This window comes from Eptesicus fuscus, chromosome 3, assembly GCF_027574615.1.
Source record: "Eptesicus fuscus isolate TK198812 chromosome 3, DD_ASM_mEF_20220401, whole genome shotgun sequence".
Classification (NCBI taxonomy): Eukaryota; Metazoa; Chordata; class Mammalia; order Chiroptera; family Vespertilionidae; genus Eptesicus; species Eptesicus fuscus.
In genome coordinates, this window is record NC_072475.1 from 66611218 (window position 1) to 66628239 (window position 17022).

The 17022-nt window shown below is 37.2% G+C and overlaps 1 protein-coding gene across 1 annotated transcript in view; it reads left to right on the top strand.

Annotated features, from left to right (window-relative positions):
* Positions 1-11137: 11137 nt before the first annotated feature.
* CD200R1 (CD200 receptor 1) overlaps positions 11138-17022 on the top strand; it is a gene marked incomplete at its 3' end in the record, with an annotated part of 50682 nt that continues 44797 nt past the window's right edge. Inside the window, exon 1 of the mRNA XM_054709712.1 lies at positions 11138-11249. Coding sequence (XP_054565687.1) covers positions 11138-11249 — 112 coding nt within the window. The remainder of the gene's footprint in view (positions 11250-17022) is intronic.

Consider the following 17022-nt stretch of genomic DNA (forward strand, 5'->3'; position numbering starts at 1 on the left):
CGGACTGAAGGGTCCCAGGTTCGATTCCGGTCAAGGGCATGTACCTTGGTTGAGGGCACATCCCCAGTAGGGGAGTGTGCAGGAGGCAGCTGATCGATGTTTCTCTCTCATCGATGTTTCTAGCTCTCTATCCCTCTCCCTTCCTCTCTGTAAAAAATCAATAAAATATATTTTAAAAAAATAAATAAAAATATGTAACTCTTTAACTTCTTACAAACTACTTAATGGAAGCAAGAGGCAGCTGAGGGAATAAATATCCAGAATGTAAGGAACTTTCATATATTACCTAAAAATATAATTAACCCAAGTAGAAAGAGAAAAGGCTAGGCAAAGTATATGAATAGTCAATCTACTGAGGGAGAAATGGAATTTTGTAGAAAAAAAGAAAAGGACTTATGGTATAAGTATATAATCACTTATGAATTACATATGACTCTTCCAAACCAGATGCACCATCAAGAGAACACCCACAATTATGTAATAGTAATTACATTTGGCCACCTTTAATATTTTGCCAACATTTGATCTTATACAATCCTAGATTTGCATCAAAAGTCTTTTTTTTTTTGTTTGTTTCGAAGTTATATTTGTTAAGGTAGGAGGATAGAAGGTATTTTACTTTGTTGTCTTGTTAACTTTAACATAGGTATAATCCATCTACACTCTCACCTTGGCCCCACAAATATTAAAGGACATCCTGATAAAGGTGGAAGAAGAATAAAAGAATATCACAGCAGGCCTTTGTACATATTTGGAAGACTCTACAAGTACAGCAATGGTTAAATGGTATATTAATTTCCTATTGCTGTTGTAACTTCGTGGCTTTATAGCAACACAAATTTACTATCTTAGAGTTCCGGAGGTCAGAAGTCCAAAATAGCTTTAACTGGGCTAAAATATCAAGGTGTTGGCAAAGCTGTGTTCCTGCTGAAGTTGTAGAGGAGAAACATCTTCCTGGCCTTTTCCAGTGTCTAGAGGCAGCCTGCATCCCTTGGTTCATGGCCCCTTCCTTCATCTTCAAAGCCAGAGGTGCAGCACCTTTCAGCTCTCTCTCTGACTCTGACTCTCTTCCCTCCCTCTTTCCTTTATGAGGAACCTTGTGATTATATTGGGCGCACTCAGATACTCCAAAATCATCTCCCCATTTCAAGCTCACTGACTTAGTCACATTTGTCAGTCCCTTTTGCCATGTAAAGTAACATAGTCACATGTTCTAAGGATTAGGATAGGGACATCTTTGGTGGGGGACATTATTTTGTCTATCACAAATGGAGTGTGGGAGGGGAAAGGCAGGTAGAAAGCAGAGCACTTAGAAAAATATTTTCACTGTTAAAGTACTTTTTACTGTTGTTGCTAATCCTCACTCAAGGATATTTTTTTCCATTCATTTTTAGAGAGAGGGAAGGAGGAGGGTGAGAAAGAAAGGAAGGGAGAGAGAGAGACACATCAATTGGTTGCCTCCTGTATGCCCCCTGATCTGGGCAGGGGATGGAATCTACAACCTAGATACATGCCCTTGACTGGGAATTGAATCCACAACCAACTCTAACCACTTAGCCACACCAGACAGGGCAATCTTAAAGTACTTTTGACTTTTTTTTTTTTTTTTTTAGGGATTGGGCACATGTTAATATTATTCTCGTTGTATATTTATTTGGTTTAGCAGTTTTTAAGGCACCGTGACAACTGAAAAATAAATTGCTAGTTTTTGAAATTACTGTTTGATATCCCATTTTTAGAGAAGGAAACTGAGGCACAGGAACTTTTCATATAGAGGGCTGAACTACAGATGAACATGGTAAATATATTTTAACTGATGGGTATTTCAACTTCTTGTTTGATTTTATTTTTTTTTGTTTGATGTTGGTTAATTTGATCTCCACTTTCCCCTTTTCCTTTCACCATAAAACAAATAAATGACAACAAATTTAAACAGATAAACCCATTCTTTGGTATAGGACTATAGACAACTTGCAATTTAGAGATTTTTAATACACTTAAAAATGAGCTCTAAGTTTTAAATTTCAGATGTTTTTGCATAGAATTTACATCTGAAGTTTTCAGTTCATATATTACCGTCAACACCACCAAATTGCTTAAGCTTCTTAAACTCGGTTTTCTGATTTGCAGAAAAGTGATAATAAATGTTACCCTTCTTGTCTACCTTGTGAGGGTTAAATGAGTTGATGTGTGCGGGATTTCTTTAAGATAGTAAAGCCCTATACTAAGTTGATAACATATTGCTATTACTGCTCTAATTAAAGAAGGACTAGATAATAGAAGCCTCAGTCAAAGCAAAGCACAGAGACACATTTAAAAAACACGGAAACTCATAGCATTTCTTAGTTGGCTGCTTCTTACTGGTGATAGGTTCTCTGGAGATGACTTGATATGTTTGTCCAGTTTCTTATAGTTTTGGTTTAAAAACCCGTAATAATAATAATGCGTATGAGCCTAAAATTAGTGTTTTCTTTAGATTACCCTTCATTCATAAATTCATTTTGACAGTGATATCTGTTAAAATAGAAGGTGATAAATTGAAAATAACAGAATATAAAGAAGTAAATTGTATATACCTTTTAAATTTTTTAAACTAATTTTTTAAAAATTTATCTTTATTGTTGAAAGTATTACAGATGTTCCCTCCCCCGCTCATTGATCCCCTCTGACCCTATACCTGCCCCTCCCAAGGTATCATTTTGTGCTACCGTTTAAACTGTTTTTGCCAAGAAGATATTACTTTTATAACAGCTATTTACAAATATTTTTTGATCCCTCAGTCATTTTTAAATTTATTTTTTTGGAAGGCAAATTTTACATCATGCATCTCTTTGCCTTGTAGAAGTATTATTTTGATAGCCTTTTAAAGTCATTTGTTTAAATAATCCCATTTAATAGAGATTAAAAATAGGTATATGTAGAGCATAATTGTGTTACCGAATATTTGTGCTTGAGTAAAGGGAAATCTTTTGGAAGTATAACAGTGGAATAAAAGAATGCAAATAAGGCAAAACAAAATAAAACAAAACAAATAAAACAAAAACAAACAAACAAACAAGACTTGGGAAGTATTTCATCCTGTCTCTTCCAAAAAGCTAGTTCCAATCTGGGCCTTGAATCTTATTAATACTGATATCCCAGGGGCCAAGGAGTTAAGTTGTTATTTGCTTCCTAATAACAAATATTAGGACCTAAGACAGATATTAAGTTAAATACCTGATGAAATATTCCTAGGAGAACTTAACTCTATTGGCCAGTAGTAATAGTTGATTTTACTCCTTTTAAAAGAGGATCTCTTTTCCTGATCCTCTTGTATCAGCAAAACAAATTTTAGCAGTCATAAAATACATCACTTTTTAAAAAATTTCTTTATTGACTAAGGTGTTACATATGTGTGCTTATTCCCCCATTACTCCCCACCCTATCCTCCCCGACTCATGCCCTCACCCCCCTGTTGTCTGTGTGCATGCATACAAGTCCTTTGGTTGATCTCTCCCTCTTACCCCCACCCTCCCCTACCTTCCCTCTGAGGTTTGATGGTCTGATAGATGTTTCTCTGTCTCTGGATCTGTTTTTGTTCATCAGTTTAGCAGTACAATTCACCATAGCTAAGATTTGGAAACAGCCTAAGTGCCCATCAGCAGATGAGTGGATTAAAAAACTGTGGTACTTCTATGCAATGGAATACTGCTCTGCGGTAAAAAAGAAGGATTTCTTACCATTTGCAACAGCATGGATGGAACTGGAGAGCATTATGCTAAGCTAAATAAGCCAGTCAGAGAAAGATAAAATGCATCACTTTAAAACAGAAATTATTTAATACATATCCAATGGACAAAGATAAAAGCAGCCTACTCTGCACATAGCAGCCCACATCCCTGCTCCCAGAAGTAGCTCCCCAAAATTCTAATGGTCTGGGTGTCCTCCCTTTGGGTGGAGGTGCCCTTATAGTGATTTACCTTTTGTTTGTTTGAGGATTTCTTTCTTATTTATTTATTTAGATCTTTATTTTTTAAAAAATATATATTTTATTTATTTTTTTACAGAGAGGAAGAGAGAGGGATAGAGAGTTAGAAACATCGATGAGAGAGAAACTTCGATCAGCTGCCTCTTGCACACTCCCCCACTGGGGATGTGCCCGCAACCAAGGTACATGCCCTTGACCGGAATTGAACCTGGGACCCTTGAGTCCGCAGGCCGACGCTCTATCCATTGAGCCAAACCGGTTTCGGCTAGATCTTTATTTTTGAAAGTATTACATATGTCCCTTTTTCCCCCCATTGACCTCTCCCACTTGCCCTCTGCCCCCCACCTCTGGCTTTCACCACCCTATTTTCTGTGTCTATGGCTTATGCTAGTGATCCCACTTCTAGGAGCATATTCCAAGAAATCAGAAACACTCATTAGAAAGAATATATGTGCTCCTATGTTCATAGAAGTGCAATTTACAATAGCTGAGATTTGGAAACAGCCTAATTGCCCATCAACAGACGAGTGGATTAAGAAACTGTGGCATAGCTATACAATGGAATACTACTTGGCTGTAAACAAGAAAGAACTCTTACCATTTGCAACAGCATGGATGGACGTGGAGAGCACTATGCTAAGCGAGATAAGACAGTCAGAGAAAGGTAAGAATCACGTGATCTCACTCATATATGGAATCTAATGAAAAAAAAACAGACCAGAGACACAGAAGCATTGAACAGACTGGTAGTGATTTACTGTTGAAGATAGAGGCACGGCTGCTCGTGTTCCCACCGCCGTTGGTTCTGGGGTTCTCCCACTGAAGAATTGGGGTTTACAGATCAACTTGTGGTGCAAGCCCATTTCTGGTTCTTGCTTACCTTGATTGCTGCATTGCCGGCAGGAACTCAGTCATAACTGTTTTTTCCTTCTTTAGGACACATTTGCTAGAAGCAGGACACCACTTCTTATAGGTTTGATTGCTTTATCATATTCAGCCAAGTAAAATACAGAAACACTAAATCAAGAAAAAGAGATCTTATCTACTTCCTTTTCTCGATACAGAGCATTGATCATGTAAACATTTTCAACAGTCTTATAACCCTTTTTCTTTTCCAAAGGTGAAATAATCATAACAGTATTCTTTAAAAAATTCCCCTAGACACACTTTCAAATTATATAAAACCACTCCAAAATCATTAGTAGCATATTGAAAAAAGTAAGCAGAATTAAAGCATATAAGGAAGAAAGATCGCTAATAGGAAAATAGTCACAGAAACATACTTTAGATAGATATTAATGCAGCATGAACTAGCTTAAGGAAAACTATATTAATGTAAGACTTCTGACTTTTAAAGTTCTTATATTTAATGTATAGAATATCTGAGCTTTTATGTGGCATTAACATAATCAGAGTTATAAGTGACCAAAATAAACAGAGATTTCAATAGAACAGATGGAAGAAAGTTGTTACAAAAGGGAGCAGCTACCAAATGCAAGGTTTCTTCAGCTTCTAGTATCTGTTTATCTTTTTGCTGGTGCCCACAAATTAAATGACATAATGCTTTATTTTAAACCCATGCTTTGAAATAATAACTTTTATTTTTTTCCTAACCCAATGCAATGGAGTTTACTGAAATGATCAAGTTTAGGAAGTATTTTAAAGGAGGAACCAAAAAGATTTGTTGATGGATTGTGAGTGAAGAGGAAAAAAGTAAAGAATCAAAGGATGGGCTTCTATATCAGATAGACATTTAGAACAACTCTCCCAGACAAGTAGAAAAGCTAAAATAAATAAATAAATAAATAAATAAATAAACAAATAAATAAATAAATAAATAAAATAAAAGCCTAAGTGAACTTTATAGTGGAATGACCAGAACGACCAGTCGCTATGATGCACATTGACCACCAGGGGACAGACGCTCAATGCAAGAGCTGCCCCCTGGTGGTCAGTGCGCTCCCACAGGGGGAGCACTCCTCAGCCAGAAGTTGGGCTTACGGCTGGCGAGAGCAGCGAGCCGAAGGGTAAGGAGCAGCAAGCAGGAGGGTGGTAAGGAGCGAGGGGTCCTGGACTGCAAGAAGGTGCAGGCTGGGTTGAGGGACCTGCCCCAGGACCCGTTCTCCCCTCTCTCCCCCTTCCCCCCCCCCCCAGTGCACAATTTCCATGCACCCGACCTCTAGTAAATAAATAAAATCTGCTGGAAGGTATCTGGAAATTCTCAAGATAATGAAGAATTACCTGGTCTCAAATTATTTCTATTATTTGAAAAAACAAAACACAATGCCTGGGACAAGAGAAAAGCAGACTTCACAGAAAGAACTAATGGAAACAATAGATAATATTTACCCACAGCCACCTTAAATATTAGAATTAGAGACTTTATTTATTTATTTTTAAATTCTTTATTGTTGAAAATATTACATATGTCTCCTTTTGGAATTAGAGACTTTAAAGTGTTCTTTTTATGTTAAAGAAGACAAAAGACAAAGGGAAATGTTTTGATGGAAGAATAGAAATTATAAAAATGACATCAGATTTGAAAAAAGAATCAAATAGATATTTTAGAACACACACAAGATATACAGTAACCAAAAATAGGTGGCAGAACTGAAATTTGAACCCAGGAAGTTCAACTTTAGGGGCCATAGCATTAATAGTTACTTTCAAAACTAGGAAAAAATTATAATATTCTTAAACTTCCAAATTTAACTAGAGTTGAACCAATGTAAACTACTGTCTAGTTATTCATTAAAAACATAATCATCTTATAAAAGACACCATGGTCAAATATAGAATTTGGGAACAAAATTTTTAAGCAACTGATATAATAAAACCATAATAAAATGTCCACTGAATATTGAACGAAATTGTAGACAGATAATTTCTATGACTGACATAATTTTCATGCTTCATATTCTTTTACTAGAAAGTTGCACAAAAACCATTTTATTAGTTTAATACTGTCTGAAACATTTAAGGTGATTCCATTTGGATTTTTTTTTTAAAATTTCCTTCTTGACTCTAGTAATTAGGGCATTTTGGAGATCAGATGATACCTGTCTCTTTTCAGAATACTTTGCCTGAATGTTAGTTTCTAGCCAAGGTACATGACTTGGCTTTTTATTCTTTTCAATTCATTTCTGTATTTTTTTGGACTTCCCCTTTCCAGTTGTCACTCAGAGATGAAAATAATATAACTGCCTCTAAAGCTTTTTTTCTTCTGTGTGTGTGTGTGTGTGTGTGTGTGTGTGTGTGTGTGTGAGAGAGAGAGAGAGAGAGAGAGAGAGAGAGAGAGAGAATTGCCATTTATTACTGAAGTTGCCAAATCACTACCAAAGATTCATGGGTTTGGGGGGTGTCTATAAAAGTAATGAAGAGAGCCGAAACCGGTTTGGCTTAGTGGATAGAGCGTTGTCCTGCGGACTGAAAGGTCTCAGGTTCGATTCTGGTCAAGGGCATGTACCTTGGTTGCGTGCACATCCCCAGTAGGGGTTGTGCAAGAGGCAGCTGATCGATGTTTCTCTATCATCGACGTTTCTAACTCTCTATCCCTCTCTCTTCCTCTCTGTGAAAAATCAATAAAATATATTAAAAAAAAGATATTGCTATGACATATGTCTGATATTTAAAAAAAAAAATAATAAAAAAATAAAAGTTATGAAGAGGCCCAAACTTAAGTTTGGAGGAAGAGGAAATGGAGAAATGGGTGGTGGGACTCCCAGTTGCTCTTCCCTTTCTTCTTCTTCTTTTTTTTTCCCTCACCTGAGGTCATGTTTATAGAGAGGATGAGAGAGATAGAGAGAGAATGAGAGAGAGAGAGAGAGAGAGAGAGAGAGAGAGAGAGAGAGAGAGAGACATGAGAGAGAAACATCAATCAGTTGCCTTATATATGTGCCTCAACCGAGGATTGAATTTGCAACCCAGGAATCAAACTTGTAACCTTTCAGTACACAGGACAATGCTCAACCAACTGAGCCACTCTGGCCAGGCTGTCCTTCCCCTTTCTAATGCTACAGGAAGAAGGTTCTTCTCTGGCCAGCATGCCTCCCCCTCTCCCATGTCCAGTTTCTCTTTGGTGGGGTAGGAGGATGTTGGAAGAGGATGTAGCGTGAGTGGGCCCCAGGAGGGGGATGGGTGCTGGAGTGGAAGCGAAGGTTCCCAGGTTCTCATGCATCTCAATGCAGAGCTCCTCCAAAGTTAAATTTTCAACAAGATTTCTATTTATTAATTTGGTCTTGGCAATGAAAGGTAATTGGTTGACTGGGATACCACTGTACCGGTACTCGAGACCAGAATTAGAGTGGCTCATTTTCCAATGTTTATCCATATTGTGAGGTACCACCTGACTCCCTTCAAGAAGGACTTTGTTCCAGTGCTGATAGTATTGCTGGCAGTTCAGAAAGACTTCTATGGATTGCCTCACCCAAGGTCATGCTCCTTCCCTGAGCTATATCTAATAACTGATAGATTCAGGAGTATTAAGATATGGCCATTTCAGCTCAACAGAGGACATCTCTAAAGAGTAGTTCAAACTCCAGATCTCCCCAAGGGTTAGCTGAGCCTGTCGTGGACCTCCCTTATAGTTTGACTTCTCCCTCTGCCCACTCTAGTATATGTCTCTTTAGTTCTATAAGAAACGATCTAAGATTACTCCTTAATAACCACCCTTCATACTAAACTCCATTTCAGGGTTTGCTTCACAGGGTACACAACTTATGACAATCTACTTCAAATTTATCTGAAATGAGGCGTTGAATCTATTGTCCATTCATTAATATACCCATTTATCCACCCACCTGTCTATCTCTTTATTATTTTTATTAAACCATCCTGGCATTTCAGAAGATTCATTATTCTTCTTATTCAGTAATATTTCTTCAAGTTATAATATCCACACTATTTATCAGGTAGCCAGGTGTTTAACTAGTTTCCAAAAGATATAAATAAATGTGCAATGTTTAGCATGTTAGCATACTTGGTGATCAAATTCTCAAAGTGCAGCTGTTATTGAATTTACTAAATGAGTTTATGAAAACATTAGTTTTGGTTTCACCAAATTATCTGCAGGGGGCAGCAGAGAATGCTCCTAAGGCAAATATAAGGAGAGAAATGCAGTTTCTTTATCTTTTTATCTCTGTCTCTTTGTCTTTAAAACAAACTATGGAGTTGTAAGAGTGCTCAACTAGAAGAAAGAGTGAGTGAATAGATGAACAGATTTAGGAGGGGTGAGGAGTGTGAAACATGCATCGGAGACAAGACAGTTAAAAAAATACTTAGTAATTAGCCACATAACTAAGATACAAACTTCGGAGTGATATTTCTTGGGCTTGAATCCTGTTTCCATCACTTATTAGCTATATGATTGGACACTTTATTTAACCTCTCTAGCTTTAGTTTCTTCAAGTTTAAATTTTTAAAAACATATTTTTATTGATTTCAGAGAGGAAGGGAGAAAGAGAGAGATAGAAACATTAATGATGAGAGAGAATCATTGATTGACTGCCTCCTGCACACCATCCTCGTGGGAATGGAGCCCACAACCCAGGCATGTGCCCTGACCGAGAGTCGAATCGTGACTTGCTCGTTCAGAGGTCGATGCTCAACCAGTGAGGCACACTGGTCAGGTGGTTTCTTCAACTTTAAAATGGGGACAACAGTTATGTTTACTTCATAAATTTGTGGAGGGGATTAAATGAGGCCATATTTATAAAGTGCTTAGAACAGGGCCTGGGTGTTAAGCTAAGGGCTTGATTATTTAATATGGATATGACCACTGAGGTCCTAAATTGATATTAGGTAAAATATAAACTGTGGTTAATAATTTCTTTTCCCCGATTTTACTTTTTATTTGTTATTGCACACATTTTTATTTTTAAGCACCTATTTCTAATTTGTTCTTTTTATACAATCTGTGAATTCATACTGAAAAATATGATTAAGCTTCATCTGATATATATTTTGTCTAACTTTCAAAGGAGAGTTATGGAGGTGATATGGCATCAACTGTATATTGAAAGTGAAAAATTTCAAGGTAAATATCAATGATATAGTAGAATATAAAAATAGAGATATACATTTTTGTGAGGCTTGTGTAAGTTACTCATTAGTACATTTAGTGATTGTGTAGGAGATCCAGGATTTCAGATATGTCTTCGGAGCGTGGGTCTATGAAGATTGTAGAGAAGTGAATTGGAGAACAGGAAACTAGGACCTGGCCAGGAGAGCAGCCATTTTATGCAGTCATTGAATTATATGCCTCCGCGGCAAATCATTAGTTTCATATCTCTAATCGTTGTGCTACGAGGGCAGGGAGGGAAGCAAAATAAAGAGTGAAGTGTTGTCAAGTGTGAGCTCCTTGAAATTCTTCACATTGTTAGGCATTGATCTTTCACCTCTTTGAAAATGTTCCATTAGGACTTGGGCAGCTTAAGGACAGGGTAGATTGAGGGACTTGGGACAAGTGTGCAGTAGTGTATGTGGACATACATGTGTGTGCATGCTATGGGAGGCTAAGTCAGGTCACACACCTAAGAAAGTTCACAACAAGTAAAAATGACAAGGCAAGTAGGTATTGCCCCATTTTTTGCAAAGGCATACACTCAGAAAATTTAGCTAAGGTATCAGAGGCAGGCAAGTACTTGAGTTCTAGGCAGTCAAGACTCAAATTCAGGAGGTGAAAGAGCAGGCAATGGAGAACAAGAGGCCAGGAATAAATGGTTATTAGTGTCTGAGCAGTAAGGATTCAAGATCCATGCAAAGCTTCTACATAAAGGGAAGTATACCAATGGCAAGATACCAATGTATTTTTTTTTTTACAATTTTTAAATATTTTATTTTTTATTTTATTGTTTAAAATATTACAAATAGTAGTACATATGTCTCCTTTTTTCCCCATTGACCTCCCCCCAGCCTCCCCTACCCCCCGGCACATGCCCTCCCCCCTCCCCCCACCAGTGTCTTGTGTCCATTGGTTATGCTTATATGCATGCATACAAGTCCTTCGGTTGATCTCTTTTGTGGAATATAAAGAACATTATAAATTGATGAACAAAAATAGATACAGAGGCAAAGAAGCATCGAACAGACTGTCAAACTACAGCGGGAAGGCAGGGGAGGGTTGTGTGGGTAAGAGATCAACCGAGGGACTTGTATGCATGCATATAAGCAATGTCTTCTAACTGGTTTAAGGTTGAGGCTAAGTCTGAACCTGACATTGAAGACAAAGAAACACATCTGACTGGGAAAAATTTACTTCAAAAGCTTTTAAACCAGCTTGTGAGTAAGTCAAATGTGCAAAATTGGGGGCATTATGCTTTAAAGCAGCTCTAAATTACTAAAGCTTACCAAGCCTTTTTGTTTTGGCCACCACAACATTAACCAGCAATAACATTATTTCTTTATTCTTTTCTATGCCCTGACTCATAATTGGTAGGATGGAAGAGGAGTTAGAAGATTGGTGGAGCAAAAATTTTCGATTTCTGGTTTGAGGTGCACCTTTCTTTTGGTCTTGTCTTGCTCTTCTGCTCTGCATTTTGGGCCCCAGGGGCACATCTAAGGAGAACCTGGGCCCTTTAGATTTTTCATAGACATGCATTAACTAGACAAGCACTTTTTTCTCTTATTATATTGACTCTCATGGTATATCTTTGGTGGATGGTTATGCTAGCAAACACTTGGTCCCTTCACTGTTTTTCCAAACACCTGCTCTCCTTAAGAGGTAAAGGTGGGGGTTAAGAATTGGGGTGAAGGGGATAAAGGGTGGGGGGAGGAAGTCTCATCCTGCCAAATCTACTTCTAGAATTCTATAGTGTTTGACACCATTCATTTGATTCTTAAACTGCTGATGGTAGATTGTGGTCTGACCTGAGATAAGTGCATGGGAGAATGTCTGTGAAAATTGTTGCCTGAAATTTCAAACCAGAGGAGTTGAGTGGGAAAAACACAAAGCTGGCAAACGTGCAACGTGAGTTTTACTCCTAGCTGTGTCACCAAGTCATTTGGAGACATTAAGCAGGCCACGTAGCCCTTCTGTGTTTTAGTTTTGGCTGACATTGAACAGGCATTAAAATAAATGGTCACCAAGAAGTCCTGATGGCATAAGAAAGCACTCATGTAAGTTTAATATAAATGGAAAAAAACAGGCTACTGATTTGATTAAGAAACTTGCCCAGTATCATCCGACTAGTACTTGTCCAGCAGAGGCTCAATGCTAGGTCTATCTGATATCAAAACTCATGGTCATAACTACTATGAACTTTAACATCAGTGTGGTGGAAACAAGAATGCTATATTTGAACTGACATTTCATCACTGATTTTCTGACACATGGTACAATTTTAGACAACAGGAAGCTGTTTTTGCTGTAGTCCACCATTGTCACATAGTCCATATCTTCAAGTATTCCATGCCCTCAAGCACCCGATCTCACTGTGTATTATTGGCTCACTGAAAGGAAAGCTGGAGAAGAGGAAGGGGGAGAATATATATAGTTTACTGTTTGGCAAGAGGAAAGATGAAACTGCTAACTTACAGGAAAAAAAATTGCATGTTGTTTAGTCTTTTTCCTGTTTGCAGTGTTTTCTTCCTCTTCCTGAAGAGTTTTGCCTTGGAGTAGGAAATTCTTAGCGCATAGAGAATTTCTTTCCCCCAAACAATCCAAATACACAGGAACTAGCACTTTAAGGCAGAGGTTTTTTCTTGTTGGTTTTGTTTTTTTGTAATTCTCAATTACAGCTCTGTGACAACTAAAGATGAGTGCTTATTTGTAATTTGGTTCAAATGATCAGTCTAGTTCTTCAAAAGTTAAAATGAATGGAAATAAGTATGAAATTGTGATAGAGTAATGCACTCCTCCCCACCCCACCCCCCCAAAAAAATCTGTGACCTAAATTCTGAAACTTGTAAATAGGTTAATTTACATGTGAAAAGGGAATTTGCAGATATGATTAAGTTAAGGATTTTGAGATAGGGAGATTATTCTGGATTATCTGGGTGGTCCAATGTAATCACAAGGGTTTTTATAAGAGGCAAGTAGGAGGGTTATAGTAAGAGAATGTGACATTGGAACAGAGGCTGGGAATAGTGCAGCTACAAGCCAAGAAATGCTGGTGGCCTCTAGACGCTGAAAAAGTCAATGAACAGATTCTCTCCACGTGTCCAGAAAGAACACGGCCCTTCCAACTCTTTGATTTTAGCCCCATAAGATCCATTGTGAACTAGATTCATTCCTGTTATTTTAAGTCACTCAGTTTGTGGTAATTTGTTACAGTAATGATAGGCAAGTAATACACTTATGATGCATCTCGAGTTGTAAATATTGTAGACAGCAATTTTATGCAAAATTTTTCAAGGGAAATGTTTTATTACAAACTTTATTACTGAGGCTGTCCATCCCTTCAATTTGGAGAGAGCTTCTGAAAGTTATCATGATTGGGAAGTTTAATGGGATGGGCCAAAAATAGATAAATATTCTGTTTTGCTTTTTAATCCAAGTTCAGACAAGTCCGTTGATCTTGGTCAATGCCCTACTGTAAGGTTTATCTCTGTACAGCAGAAGTGAGAGGAGAACCAATGAGCTGAAAGATAACTCAATCAATCTGCTTCCTCCGTCTTTGCTTCAGTGCTTCATACAGGAAATCTATTGCTGTGTCAAGTTCCAGAGAAGAGTTTCTTCTGTTCCAAGTTACTAATCAGTCAAAAACACATAGAGTTGAAGGAAGGGGCCAGGAGGAAAGGAGTGCCCGGCTGCTGATGGCCTAAGAGGATTCAGCTCGGAGAAGTCGGCCAGAGAGAGCCTCACCATGCCCACAGCTCCTTTTGCACCTGTGTGGAGGAGAAGGGCTGAGTGAAGTGCGGAAAAGAAGAGAACAGCAATGCCCTGCTCTTGGAGAACTTCTGACCTACAGTTACTACTGATGTTGACTGTCTTCTTAGCGGCTGGTAAGTTTGAATTGTCTTTGGAAGAGTGACAAGAGAATGACTGGTGAGAAACCTGGTCTCAGATTTTCCGGTGCTTTCTTTGCCTTTCTTATGGAGCAATACAAGATAAATATAGTCACAGATATGGTGGGTAGGGTTGCTCCCAGATTTATTTCACTTTATTATCCTTATTTTCTTCGTTGTTGTACTTATTTTACTTCGTATCCGACTACAGTGTACTCATTTCTATGATTTGCCTCATTGCCCATTTTCTTATTTTCCCCTCCCTTTTTTTTGAATGAAGCTGAATACATTAAATACTTTCTAGTAGCAATCCACGTCATCTGGGTCCTCTTTATCTTCTTCTCTTTAAAAAAAAAATAATAATTTCAACCTATTTAGGTCCATATTGTTAATATAAATTAGGAAATTTTATTGCTTTCTAGCACTTTCTATGACCAGGTGCTTTTTAAAATATAATATACTCAGAGTTTGGTGGTGCATCTGCAATGTATGTCTGTGTTTAGTTTTAAGAGGTGCAGGCTGTAAAAGACACTTTCTGTGCTAGAGGACACACTTCATGCCTAGGTTGCTGTGGGTGTTGTAGAGGACTTGGGACTATTGTGGGGGTGTCCTGGTTTCACCGTAGAGGGTTGGTAGGAGTTGATGTGGGAGGGAGCTTTTAGGTTTCGCTTTTAGTAAAGGGAGCAGTGGCAAGGAAACAGTGTAGTTGGTTTTAAATTTTGTAATTTGGTAATTGAAAGAAGAAAAGGTATTTTTTTTCCTCATATGAGTGACTTCAAAGTATTGCTTATCTTCCAGCAAAAAATCGTTTTGCACATGATAATCTTACTGGTGAGCACACACAAAATAACCATACTGTACTACTACTGTACCTTTCTGTGCAGAATTTTCACATACTTTTTCTCCTTTGATCTGCAAAGCAACTCAGCGAAATAGGCACAAAAAACATTTCTCCATTTTACAAAGATAGAAACTGAAGCTTAGAGAGGTGACATGATTTGCCCAACACTAATAGTGTATGGCAGAGTCACACCATATATATTGGTGGGTACAACTATAAGCATCAATAAACATTTGAATAGGCAATTTCCCTCAATATTTAGTCATTATACTTTTCACATTATTAAGAGCACCACTGAAGAAAAGTTAAGTGCAGAACCCAACTTGTCAGAGAAGCCATTTGCATGATGACAGATGGTTACTACATTTAGTATAGCAAACACATTATAAGATACATACATGCCAAGTACACCTGAAACTAATATGATATTGTATGTCAACTATACATTAAGTAATAAACATTTCATTCCCCTTAAAAGATTAAAACATAATTGATAATTTTGAATTTTAATGGTTTAAAGTTTTGAGTTTTAAAACTATTTCTAAGCACAACTAGGGATACTACATAAATAAAATACCTGAAGTCTGTGCTTCAATAATTGCAAACTTATCAAAATGTTTAGAATCAAGTTATGGAAAGCAAATTCTATGCAGTGATTTGGCATAATAGATTCACCATGAAATAATTTAGAATAATGAGAAGCAAACCACCTGGAGCATGAATTTGCCTTTATTACTGGTACTACTTTAATAGCTTTGTATGTTTTAACAAAACTCACATAAGGGTCATAATCAGTTAATCATTTCCAGGAAGAAACCATATTGTTCACTCATGAACATTGCGCAAACAGATTTGAAGTTTTTTTTAGATAGAGTTTATATGCCTTCTCTGTTCAAAAAACATAGAAATACTGCCAAACATAAATAACTCACATTAATATACAACATAAATTCAGCGAATGTCTTCAATGTAAAACATAGCATTTAAAAAAAACTATTTACTTTCATCTTTACTAAGTTGCTTATAAATTCAAGCAATGTGGCTGTTGGTAGACTAAGTTTATTCAGAAAATACCTGAGGGGAAAGATTAAAACATCGTAAATGGTCCAAACCTGCAACTTTGTCTGGTCTCCTTTCTTTGTATTCCATTCACCCCACACCACTTCTTCCTCCTTATTTTTGCAAGTTACCTTCTAGTTTTTTCTTGTGTTCAAATTATATTTTGCTATTCCAATTAATACAATTCTACCTTTTATAAAAGTCTCTGATGCTGAGATTATGTGTGAATTCCTGAAAATAAATTCTCCCTTTTTTCCTTCCTTGGGCTAATTTTGACCAGTTATCATTATGTTCCACTAGGGGGCAGGCAGTAACAAGAAGAAGACTTATAATCAAGACAGGACTGATAGCTTCAGCAGGTTTGCAAAAGATGGAACAGGGATTAAAAGCAATTGCGAAATCATATGGTACTTAAAAAAAACTTGCGAAAAAGAAGGGGTTTGTCCTCATTAATTTCAGTTCTATCTTCCTTTCTTGGTTTGTGATAGTTGCAAATTTACATATTACAATAATTTTAGGTGTGTTTTCTCTAAACATCCATGCTTAAGCAATTAATAAATGAATCAAAAGCCATTGTTAAGAACACTGAGTGTGTATGGAGGGTATGTATTATCTGTGAATAGTGCCTAAAAGTTATTAGCAGAATAAATTAGGGAAATCAAGCTAAGATGACATTTTCAGAGAACTTTTAAGAAAAATCTTTATTGTTGAGAGTATTACAGATGTCCCCCTTCCTCTCCCCCCCCCCCATTGCCTGCCTCCACCACCCTATTTTCTGTGTCCACAGGTAAAGCATAGATGCATATATGTTCTTTGGTTAATCTCTTCTTGTTCCCTTTTCTGCCTTCTGTTTTATTGTTTTTATTATTTCTTAAATTTTATTGATTTCTAGAAAGAGACTGACAAAAGGAGAGGGAGAAATATTAATTTGTTGTTCCATTTATTTATGCATTCATTGGTTGATTCTTGTATGTGCCCTGATTGGGGCTCAAACCCACAACCTTGGCAATAAAGGGATGCTGTTATAACGAACTGAGTTACCCGGGCAGGGCAAGAAATTGTCTATGAATCTAATAAAACTTGAGAGAAATTACAGTGGGATGGAGTTGTCAAAGATTTTGTGGAAGAGATGGGTCTTGAGCTGGATCTTGAATGATGGGTTTGGGTCGATGTGGAAAGGTAGAAATAGAAATAAGGAGGAGCAGATGTG